Below are 12,708 nucleotides of genomic sequence, written 5' to 3' on the forward strand. Positions count from 1 at the left end.
CAAGTGTAATTGATGCCATGGCCTCCGGACCAGAGAAACACTTCCCTATACAATCCTTTACTTATCTGAAACGCATACTGAGGATTTTCATGGCAAGTATGTAATACAGTAAGAGACAAAAGTGAGTGGTGATAAATATCACAGGCCTGCAAATTTAAACTTTCTGATCATTGCATAATGTTCAAATGGTGATTTTTTATATTTCAGGCATGCTGAATCCGGAACTAAAGTCAGTTTTTCTTCATCACATCAGGTTTCTTTGCAAAATCAAAATGCATATATAAGACTCTCACGTACATACAGGATTAATACACTCTATTATTAAATGTAAAGAATGCCTTTTTCTTGTTATTTTTACTCTTCTGAACACTAATATATTACACTGTAATATTTATGAGAATAATAAGTACTGTATTGTGTAAACAGGATTGAAGAAAAACACTATATTAAAAGAATCTGTAAACACCACTTTGCACGTACTGTTTTACTCGTACTGGTAACATATTCTAGAATGGCAAGTCCATGGTTTCAATTTTATGATATCTTGACTTATTTTAAGAAACTTCTTTGCGTGTTTTTCACTTGTGAGCTGTAGTTGGATTGTCTCACTTCAGTAACCAGCAGTAATCTGCCAGCATGTTCTTGTTCCATTTCCCATGATATCTGTGTTCCATTTCCCTTAGATCCTGGAGGAATCTTTCTCCTTGTTCTTCGCTCAGCATTCCTAGGTTCTCAGGGAAATAGTTCAGATGTGAATGTAACATGTGCACCTTTAAGCTCATATTGCAGCCTTAATTTTGGAAAGAAACAAGCATTTTGTCCACCATTTCTTTGTAGTCTGGATCCTTTGTGTTGTCAAGAAAGTTTTTGACTATATTACGGAATGAATGCTTTCCATGCCGATCGTTCTGCTGCGCACATAACGTCTTCAAAATTAGCATCAGTTTTCTGATATCTGGACCTGTAACGATACCCTCTTTGATTTTGGCATTACTGATGACACAGGTACTGAAAACATTCACCTTCATTGTTTACAGCCTTAACAAATTGTTTCATAAACCCTAGTTTGATATGAAGCTGAGGCTGAGGTAACAGTATGTTGGACTTGTCAACAAAACTTTATTGTTTTATGTTTTTCGAGCCTACAATTCACTATCTACGTGGCCATTCCTTTTGGGTTCAGTGAAGTGACCTTGCTCGACTGTCCAACTCACAAAGAAAGCAAGGGTGCTTTGTGTAACCTGCTTGTAGACCTAACAGAATACCCATCATTTTAAACTCACCACACACTTGCCACTTGTGTTCCTGGTACTTTATTTTATACATCATCATCCCAAGATTTCCGCATGTTTCTCGCATAATAACTGAATGTGCAATGGGAACTGATGCAACTTTGTTTGCGTTATGAAGGATGCACTTCAAACTATGCTTGAAGGCATCAATACAAAGTCTCCAGTGGGTAAGGTCATACTGTGGTATTCCTAGTACGAGTGCATTAGTGCACGTGCATAAAAATGTAATATCAAATTTTGAAGAAATGTGATTTGATGTGGAAAAATTAATGTCACATCCTGATTCAGGATGCAAAAGTCATCCTAGAAAACAATACAGAATGCCTGCAATGAAACCATCGCAGGTCAGTGTATGTAGCAACTTTATTCATTAGCAACAGCAAACTGTGAACATCACAATTTACAATAAGGTTGAGACTTTCTACAAATTGGTATAATTACATAAAACTGGTGCAAATCACCAGTTTCAACTCTCATTACATCATCAGCAAAAGCTTTCGTTTAAAGAACAGATCTGTTAGAGGATTGTCTCTCAAGTTCCCGACTGAATTCATGTAAAAGTTACACAAACAAACAAACCATTTTCTGTACATTACAAGGAAAAAGTAAATACAAACTCACACTGTCCACATCTAATACTGCCATCAAAATATGTAGAGAAAGGCAAATAAAGTTAATTACTGAAAAACTAACATACTATTATTGTCTTTGCTCCATCTTGGTGAAATACCTAACTTGAGTTGAACTATGATACATTGTTTTATATTAGTTTCTTTACATATTACAATGCAGCCAATACAACTGCAACCACAAAGCTGGTACCCAAAGTTATCCATCCTGTTTGGTACAGTGTGCTGAGTCTTGTACCCTTGCCAAGGTCCCAGCCCTGAAAAGAGGAAGTTCATGATAATACCTTGAAAAGTTTCTTCAAATAACAAAGTGAAATCAGTGGTTGCAATAAGGGCTTGGGCAGAACCTCAGGTGGAAAACAGAAGAAAGGGGATATATCAATTAAGTGCCATTACTTTTTCTAGTTCCATCAGTGTTTGGAAGTAACTACGTAGTTACTTGTAATGTAGTTACAAATAACAGTTACAATTTAAGGAATTCTAACTAAAAGTAAGTCCATAGATGGACTTACCATATTGGCCAGCTTACACATTTTTTGAGAAAAAAGCTTTATTACTGAATTTATGATTAATTCCAAGTATTTCAAATACAAAGTAATACAAGGTGCACTCAATAAATAACCGGACAAGTAATATACAAAACCTACAATGCCACCGTGATTGTTATATGTTGGTTATTTGGTGAAGGCATCTGTAAGCTAGTCACAGCTGGGGCTGGCACGCCTGCCTCACACACGGGACGTTGGGAAAGAGTTACACAAGATGGCGGCACCCTTACAGGACTGCTCCAAGCTGGAATAGTAAAGTGTCGTGAGATTTTTGATGAGTGAAGGCGTGACACTGATAGAAATTCATCGCCGCGTAACAGTTCAGTATGGTGACAACTGTATGAGTCGATCACAAGTGTACAAGTGGGCTGAGAAGTTCAAACAGGGCATAACCAGTGTTGAAGATTCTCCACGTCCAGGTCGCTCTGTCACTGCAGTCACAGAAAGCAACATTGCTCAAATGGAGGACTTGATATGGGAAAACCGGCGTATTACTGAAAACCGGCATATTACTGTCAGTGAAATTGCTTCCCACATGGAAATAAGTGTAGGATCAGCCCACCATATCAGTCATGACATACTGAGGTTCAGGAAAGTGTGCGAGGTGGGTTCTGAAATGTTTGACACTGGAAATGAAGGAGACGTGTATTCAGGGAGCTTTTACACTCTGTGTGATGCATTTCTTCATCGTATTGTCACTGGAGATGAAAGTTCGGTTCATTTCTGTGAACCAGAATCTAAGACGACAACAATGGAATGGCGACATCCTTCATCTCCCTGACTGAAGAAGGTGCATGCTCAACGGAGTGCCGGAAAGGTTATGTTAACTTTGTTTTGGGACCACAAGGGGCCAATTCTTGAACATTACATGTCCAGAGGTCATAATGTAAACAGTACCAGTACCACCTACTCCAATCTTTTGTGCGAAAAACTGAAACAACAGAGACGATGTGGTCTGTGTCCACTGGCGTTCTTTGGCTCCATGACAATGCGAGACCACAATGTCACATTGTCTATCATCGAGGATCTAAACTTTGAATGCTTACCTCAGCCTCCGTATTCACTCGATCTTGCACCTTTTAATTTCTACACCTTTGGCCCACTGAAAGATGCACCAAGTGGATCGAGGTTCCAGAATGACGACAAAGTCCAGTCAGTGGTGCACGAGTGGTTACACACGCGTCCAAAAGAATGTCTTTCCTGTGGAATCAGTGCCCTTATCAAGGTGCATTGAACTACGGGGATGGGGGAACATTGTTGAAACATAGTACTGTAGTTCTTTTGGTGCTTGTAATAAATATTTGTTACAACATATTTCCGGTTATATATTGAATGAGCTTTGTATGTAGGTCTACTTTAACAAATAACTTACCTAATCTAACTAGGAAAGAATAAATTTTAATCTTCTTTGTTATACACCGCAAGAAAGAAATTAATTGAACTCAGAACAAACAAAATTTTCAGAAATTAATGTAATCAAAAACTGAGTATAAGACACACCCTGTTTTTCAGACCTATTTTCAAAGGGTTAAAAGTGTGTCTTATATGCCAGCAAATATGGTACTTTTTTTGCAATAACAGTAACTTTATCAACAGTAACGTTATAACACTTAAAATGTTAACTTGACATTTTTTTGTGGGGAATTTTTCACATTATATATTCAATCTTCAATGTTCTGATAGAGCAAAATATAAAATTTTCCTCAATTTTATATTTTCCTGTATTTTAAGTTTTTCCAGCTTGGTCCCCTGAAAAATGTAAAATCGAGATTCCGCTGTACATGCATAAATATACCACGGGATTAGTGTAATATACAGGGTGAGGCAAAAGTCCGGCACCACCCTTTTAATTTGAAAACAACTTGACGGAAGGCGATGAAATTTCGGATATTGGTAATTAGGGTGGGGGCACACCAGATGGGGCTAATGTGTATCATGGTGGCCATCTTGGAATTACATCCAGATTTTCAAATGGGAAGGGGTCATGTAGCATATCATTTTACATGTGTGTTTTCTCAGAAATAAGAATATGCAGTTATTTTCCCCCTAACTTTATTTGGTGAGGATATTTTCACAGTTGAAGTTCACATTTGGCGTAATGTAATGGGTTGGTATTTATTTGTTCCAGGTGATCTAACATGGCTGTAACCCTCCAAGAATCGATCAAAATTGTTGTTGTAAGTGGCGAGCACAGTGCCAGGGTGATTGCAGAAAATTTTAATGCCCGACATCTAGAGAGAGACGACATCTCACATACCACAGTGTTGCGTGTAATGCAGAAGTTTAAGGAGATGGGATCCATGTGCGACAGAAATTGTAGTGGATGGCCGAGAACAGCTACCGACGAAGAAACCAACAGCAATCGTGCATCCTTGGTCAAGAGCCCAAAATGCAGTACTCAGCATGTGGCATCCCTACAAAATTCAAATGCAGCAGTTCTTAACTGAGGATGGCCGAGAGAGGAAGTTACAGTTTGCAGACTGGGCTTTGGTTCGTTGCAACGAGGATCCCCAGTTCCTGAAAAGTGTTCTGTTTAGCGATGAGGACATATTCTTCGTGAACGGTGAGGTAAATAAGCAGACTCATCATTATTGGTCAGATACCAACCCATCGTGGACAGATCCTCGTAAGAAAGTCAGTGTGGCAAAGGTAATGGTGTGCTGTGTAATTTAGAACACCCCAATTGTGGGATCTGTCTTTATCCATGGCAACCTGAATGGTGAGAGATATATGAATATTCTCACTAATGAACCCAGATGGCAAAATACCAGCCTCCGCACTATGCTCCCGGGTCACTGGATTGGTCAAAGAGGGCCCACTGAGTGGCCACCCCGTTCTCCAGACCTTACGCCCCTTGACTTTTACCTTTGGGATCATCTTAAAGCCATAGTTTATCAAGACAAAATCAGATCTCCGACATCTCCAGTACCGGATCCAACAAGCATGTGACTGTCGACCCTGCAGTGTTATTGTGTGTCCATGAGGACTGGCTGAAACGTCTTACGTTGTGTGTAGCACAGAACGGGCAACACATAGAGCACATCTTGTAGGATGCCAAAGTGAACTTCAACTGTGAAAATATCCTCACCAAATAAAATGAGGGCAAAAATCACTGCATATTATTATTTCTGAGAAAGCACACATGAAAATGATATGCTACATGACCCCTTTCCAGTTTGAAAATCTTTATGTAATTCTAAGATGGCGGCTTTCTAGATGGCCGCCATGATACACACTAGCCCCATCTGGTGTGCCCCAACCCCAATTACAAATATCCAAAATTTCATCGCCCTCCGTCAAGTCGTTTTCAAATTAAAAGGGTAGTGTCGGACTTTTGCCTCACCCTGTAGAATGGAGCATTTGCTAATTTCAATAATCAAGTTTTTCCTTGATGGTTTACCGAAATACTGGTATTGATAAAAAAAACACCCTTAACCAAATTTTCTTTTGGTAGTATTGTTAGTGGTAAATGAAACAATAATGTAACAACAATGTAAATATTTACTATACTAATAAAATACCAGTAATACCATTATGTGCATCTTAAATTGTTAAGTATTTTTTTCCTCAAAAGATGATGCATTGATGGCACTTTGTATTCAAAGAAATATTAAAATACTACTACTTTCGATCTTGCATGATAAAAAAAAAGTGTATTGACAAAAGTTTAATAAAAAGTATAAGTAACAGCTACTTGTAGGAAAGAAGAAAATCCATCTTACCAGATGCCTTGCAGCATTGCACATGTGGTAACTGAATACGAAGGCCATGGAGAATTTCAAGCTGTAAATTATGGCAGGTCCAAACTGAATACTTGAAAACCAATCAAGATAGTGAGGGAAGCTTCCTGGAAGGACCAATGCACCTGGAAAAAGAAAAGACAAATCCGAAGTGACCTAGGACTCCACGCTTATCGGCGAAGTACTGGTCACTTCCTCACTCCACAGCTTAAGGTCCAGAGGGAGCAGAAAACAAAAAGACTCCTTCAGCATTACGCAAATGGTGGCCACAGGAGGATCCTTTTCACGGACGAAAAAATTTTCACGATTGAAGTGTCTTACAATCGTCAAAACGATCCTCAGAGGCCATCATCCCGCCTCAGTGATAGTTTGGTGGGGGGTTCCGTACAATGGCACAATTGACCTCCACTTCTGTGAACATGGTGTGAAAACATTTGCAAAAGTATACCAAGCGACAGTGTTGGAGCCACTTGTGAAATTGTTGACCCGCACCATGTTCAACAATGAGGCGTGGAGCTTCCAGCTGGAGTCAGCACCGGCCCACAAGGCAAATATCACACAGGTGTGGCTTCAGAGGATGCAGCACCGACCTCAGCCCATTGGACTACAGGTTGTGGTCTGTTTTGAAGGGCATGGTCTGTATGAAGAGGCATCCAAACCTTGCGAGTCTTGTGAAGGCAGTGGCAGACTTTCCCCTCAAGACCGTGAATGCTGCAATCGATGACTAGCCTCAGAGCCAGTGTGAAGGCCAGAGATGGCCATTTTGAACAGTGATTGGTGCTCTGTGTTGGCAAGACCTGTACCTTTATAACATCCAAATATTAATACACTAGCTTGCTCAATGTGCTTGTAGTTCATTCTCAGGGTGGCTACTCTAGGACCATGATAAAATTCAAGTATAATTACTGGTTTTCAAGGCGAACTTTCCAAAAATTCAGGCAGAACTTTCCACAAATTCAAGCAGATGTTTTCTCTATTTCAACCTTACGTATTGCCGCCTCTCAACATCCACACACAAATAGATTAATAATATAAAGGGTCTATGTGCTTTCAACAACCAAAAATTATAATTCAATTAAACGGTATACGTAATATAATTAAAATATTTAATTTAAGGTGCGAGTTTCTATTTACAATCAGAGGCGCAACCACGAATTTTTGTCCGGGTGGGCAGGGAGAAAGTGGCAGGATAAACATTCTAATAATAATAATAATAATAGTGTTAATAATATTTTATTTATAATTATTAATATTATTGATTTGTTTTATTTTACTTCACTCCTTGTGCCACGTTTGGCTAATTTGCGATGGGGATGAGTGATATGATGAAATTGATGAATGGACACAAACATCCATGCCCAAGCCGGGACCATTATCATTAATATTATTAATAATAGTAGTAGTAATATTAGTAGTATCAAATACGTTATTATCCTCACGAATTATGCAAAAAGGGGGTAGAAGTTGATGCTAAAGCATTTGTGTTCGAACAAACGATTTCAATTATTTTTTCAACATGTTCAATTTCATAATGGAAAACATGCACACAAACTATTTTTGAGATAGAAAATGCTTGATAAATGCATTCCAAATATAATTCTTATTTACATTAACATGTATAACTTTCATGCACGATATATGTTTCACATATACGCAACATGGAGCGACATGGACACTAAATTGTGTATGTATTCAAAGTTTCTTTAATACATATTATATCCAACATATATTATTTGAATACATTACACAACCAATTCATCCATCTCACAATAAACCAACAGCAAATATTACATAAATTGTCTCAAATGTGCACGCTCCCTTTCCTCAAAACAATTGTTCGTGCATTTAAAACAAAATCAATTAAGACAAGTCTTATTTCTCTGTCTGAAAATTGACAATACAATGCATTACAGAGAACAATTAAAACCAATACGTTGCTGACCAAGGCAGTTTATTAAGATAAAACACTTAACACGTAACGTTTCGACCCTGTATCAGGGTCTTCCTCAGACGAAGAACTAAACTAAAAAATTTTTTAGTTTAGTTCTTCGTCTGAGGAAGACCCTGATACAGGGTCGAAACGTTACGTGTTAAGTGTTTTATCTTAATAAACTGCCTTGGTCAGCAACGTATTGGTTTTATTATGGAAAAAACAAGGCTTAATTATATTACAAGAGAACAATTACATAATGCGAGTAAAGCGAGCAAGAAATTTTTCAGATCTAAATTTTTGCAGCCTGCAATCAATATTGGTTTAATAGTGTGCAAATAATTTCACGGGACGTCAATGCATTCTGTCTGTTACAACTTTTGTGCTTCCCCAATGGTGTAGTGGTAACATCGTTGCCTTATGATCAAGGGGTCCCGGGTTCGATACCCAGTGGAGGCTCATGGCACAGTAGTTCGGATCCCACTTTAAACTGTAGATCCAGGCCTGGTTACCCATTCTGTGCATAACATGGACTTAAAACCACAAATCAATCAATCAATTTTACAACTTTTTTTTTTTTTTATTTAGATAGTTCGGCGGCCGGGGCTGACTCCAGCCCCCCACTAGCTATGGTTATAAACTTGATAAGACTAAGAAAAACAGGAGTTGCGAGCAAGAAAATTTTATGAAAATAATTTTTATTTGCATAAAATGTGAATAGGATTGGATTAATACAAGTTGTAATTTTCCACGTCTACGGAGAAAAATTCAAGTAGAATTCACACAATTCCCGGAGCCAGTAATTCACGCATAATTCCCAGAATTCAAGGAATTCCCAGTGAGTAGCCACCCTGATTATGAACTTTGAAAACAGAATTTATGATATGACTAGGTATGCTTTGTGTTTACTTCGACTAGTTTCGACTGCAGGTGGCATATACATTAGCTCAGCCATTTTTTTTTTAAAAAAGGATTTTTCAGGGGATTTCCCCTCTTTCCCCCTCCATATGTATGCCGAATGTGCATAAATTATATATCGTCTGAATCTGTGATTCATTCTGCGTACAACGGTATATCTATCGTTCATATCTCCAGGGCAAATAGTCTCTGAACTAAAGACATTTCAAGGTACCGCTGCATTTTGAAGCTTGAATCAGTGGCGTGCCGACCATTACTTTTGGGGGTACAACTCATGTTACATTGGTCATATGATAATAATGCAAATATTTTTGTGTTCCTTACATGTCAGCGATCATTTCCATGTGCATGTTGACACTGTTTTCATATAGTCTGAATCTCTGGTTCCTTCCACGTACAATGGTAAATCACTCATATCTCTAGGGCAATTAGCCTCTGATCTACACTCATTTAATTGAAACTCTACATTTCGCTCAAAATCGGCTCGGGACCAAGGGGGTTACATGTGAAAATGGCCTTTTACTCAAAAGGTTAAACGAAAACTTCATGTCCCTAATTATAAGTAATCCATAATACTAAAAAAAATACTAATAATACTAAAGTTTTACCTCTAGCAAGGTGTGGAGTACATTTTTTTCTCAGGTTTATTTAAAAATTCACAGACTATTACCTCGAACTTTTGCAAACAAGCATAAAAGTTCTTAATATTCTGAATGCATCAATGTTTATAGTGCAATAACACAACATGAAGATTTATTGAAGAAAATTAATAATCACATTCAAAGCAGGAACAATGCGATGGGTTACACTCACCAATAGCAAAACCTGATATAATTCCTCCAAGGGCCATGCCTGTGAAACGATGACTAATTGACATCATTGAAGTAAGTTGTGGCTTGTACACTGTAAGATGTGGAGACATGGGTCTATTAAGCCTCGTGTTCTTTTCCACAAATTCTTCATCTGTTATCAAACGTCCACCTGTTGACTTTTGTGCACCATGATTCATCCTAATCAAGCAAAGCAAATAATAACAAATATAATTCATAAGCATTTCAGGTAATTAAGTTCTTATTCACATTTTGGGGAATAAAAAATGCAGTAGTAAATTAATACATTAAAAAGGAGGAATTTACTTATCAATGCAACTGACTTTTCTAGTGTTCTATTAAGCACTATTCAAATTCATTAACAACAATACATATTACTGTTATTCATAGAACTAAGATTGTTATGTAGCATTAATTTATAAAATGTGCATATACAGAGTGGTTCAAAAGTAGGTTGACAGTTCACAGTTGACATATGCCAAGTAGGTTTGGCATTCTTTGGCATCCTTCTCTTTCACCACAACCCAGAAAAAGAAATCCATGGGCATAATGTCTGGAGATGGTGGGGACCACTCAATATAAAATACAAAAATACAAAAAAAAAAAAAAAATATCAACAAACTTTTGCACAACTCTGTACATATTAGGAAACACTCACCAGACACAGGAAAAGTTCAAATTTTTGTGGCCGCATCTTCAAGGTAGAAGTGAAGTAAGAGATGTGATGCAAGTGATAGTGTAATCTGTGCGTTTTTTTTCTTTTCTATTCTTTTTGTGTCTCTTCACTTTTTAATTTTTCTTTGTAACAATTTTTCTTTTATTATTTGGTTTATGTACAAGAGTTAACTGTATAAACTGGGTTAAGTGGAAGAACAGCCACTAGCTGAATCTCGATCTTCAATAAAGAGAATTTGAATTTGAATCTGCAAGATTGCAAGGTCCATAAATGAAGATATTCCTAGCCGGCTCCCATGGCAGAGTGGTTAGCACATCGTGCTATGATGCCAGGGGTACCGGGTTCCAATCCCGGTCTAGGTATGGATGTTTGTGAGTGTCCAATAAACAATTTCATCATGTCATAACTCATCCCCATCTTCGCAAATTAGTCAAAAGTGACACAAAAAGTGAAGTAAAATAAAACAAATCAATCAATCGTAGTCAAACTAGGTCACACTGTCACTTCTATAACGCTCTCACTTCACTTCTACACCTGGAGTTGCAGCAACGAAAATTTTACCTATTATTTAGCCCATGTAGCCCTTCTTCCTTTTATCCACTATATATTTTCTAGAATTTAGATAAAACCAAATAAATTTCATGAACATGGAATGAATACAAAGACATGCTGATTAAATTTAACTTCTTAGCATAAACATGGTTGAAATTCACTTCTTACACAAATATATAATAATTGCATCAAACTTATATACATACATATATTTTAGTGAACCAGCTCGAAATAAGAAAACACAGTTATTCACTACACTCTTCTGTGGATGGTGACAGTGAGTGGCCAAAATTGATAGATGAATAAAGCAAGGTTTCATTTTCTTTTTTGCAAAAGTTACATAGAATTAATAAAATTTGTGTAACCACTCACGACCGGATCAAGAAAGTGTGGGGCGTTACCCCCACACCCCCTATACGCCTTCATGGCGTGGTGCTATGCACAGGGGAACACTTTACCTTTTTTTTCTTTTTTTTTTTTGTAAGCAGTGATTAAATCTTTTATTTTTATGGATATATGCATATTTTAATCATTAATGTGATGTAAGATCTGTGTGACAACCACAAAATAAAAAAAAAATAAAAAAAATTGTGCAGTTTGTTACTTATAGCCAGTTTACGCCCGATACTTGTAGTACCTGTTAATCTTCATATAGCCATCCCTTACCCTTATCTTCACACCACCATATTCTGGTGTTCCACAAGTGTACCATCTTGGACCACTTTTGTTCATATTGCTTATCAACGACTTATCAAATTGCATACAACATTTGCTTTTCTTGTTCATGTTAAGGGGAATAAACAGCACGGTTGATAATATAAGACGTTATGATTATTAAATTTCAAATTTCAGCTTGGCGTCGTCGATAGCTCCCAAGATTTTTAATTTCTCTTTTATCTGTGATTTGTATATTTTCAATTTGGTATGGAAAAACATAAGGTGTTTTGAATTTTGAGTAAGTGACTGTGCTACATTTTGTGGAGTTCAGATCTAACTTGTTATTTTTACACAAAGAAATCATTCTGTTTACATCTTCCGGTAGTTTCAAGCAGTCCTCATAGGTCTTTGCCAGAGGTCCCAGCCTCGAATCCCAGCCTGGGCATGGGTGTTCATTGTGAGTGTCCCTTCATCATATCATCACTCATTCCCATATTTGCTATTAGCCAAAAGAGGCAGAAAAGCGAAGTAAGATACAATCAGGTCCTCATAGGTGGTTATTTCATGGTAAAGCTTAAGATTGTCAACGAAAAGCAAATATAAGACGTAAGCGAGTTACTGAAGAGGCCACCATCCACTTGGGAACTCGATGCTATTCTGTTAGGTTGACTTCCGGTTCCTGTTGTTTCCTCGACTACCGCTAGGGTCGCTGGTGTAGCCATTTCGTCTGCTGCACGTGATGAGTTTGAATTGTTGTAATAGCGGGAGCCAAACATGATGAGCCTGACCGCTATCGATACTCAGCTCATGAAAAAAGTGCATAATTGCATGCGTCTCTTTGATTTTGGTGTCGATTAGGGTGTGCAATGTATGCCTAACAGATTTTTTTTTGGATCCTGTGTTTGTTGAACTTGAGGTGCCTTGCTAGTCCGGTAG

At 37.7% G+C, this 12,708-nt stretch overlaps 1 protein-coding gene across 2 annotated transcripts in view; it reads right to left on the reverse strand.

The window, feature by feature from the left end:
- Positions 1 to 1,637: 1,637 nt before the first annotated feature.
- LOC146003289 (succinate dehydrogenase cytochrome b560 subunit, mitochondrial-like) overlaps positions 1,638 to 12,708 on the reverse strand; it is a 50,917-nt gene continuing 39,846 nt past the window's right edge. For both annotated transcript variants that reach the window (XM_083141528.1, XM_083141529.1), the window contains exons 3-5: positions 9,871 to 10,067; positions 6,192 to 6,334; positions 1,638 to 2,178 (exon numbers count right to left, since the gene is read on the reverse strand). In XM_083141528.1, coding sequence (XP_082997654.1) covers positions 2,074 to 2,178; positions 6,192 to 6,334; positions 9,871 to 10,067 — 445 coding nt within the window. In that variant the 3' untranslated portion in view covers positions 1,638 to 2,073. The remainder of the gene's footprint in view (positions 2,179 to 6,191; positions 6,335 to 9,870; positions 10,068 to 12,708) is intronic.

The sequence above is a fragment of the Lepisma saccharinum genome, chromosome 20 (assembly GCF_977018435.1).
Source record: "Lepisma saccharinum chromosome 20, izLepSacc3.1, whole genome shotgun sequence".
Taxonomy (NCBI): domain Eukaryota; kingdom Metazoa; phylum Arthropoda; class Insecta; order Zygentoma; family Lepismatidae; genus Lepisma; species Lepisma saccharinum.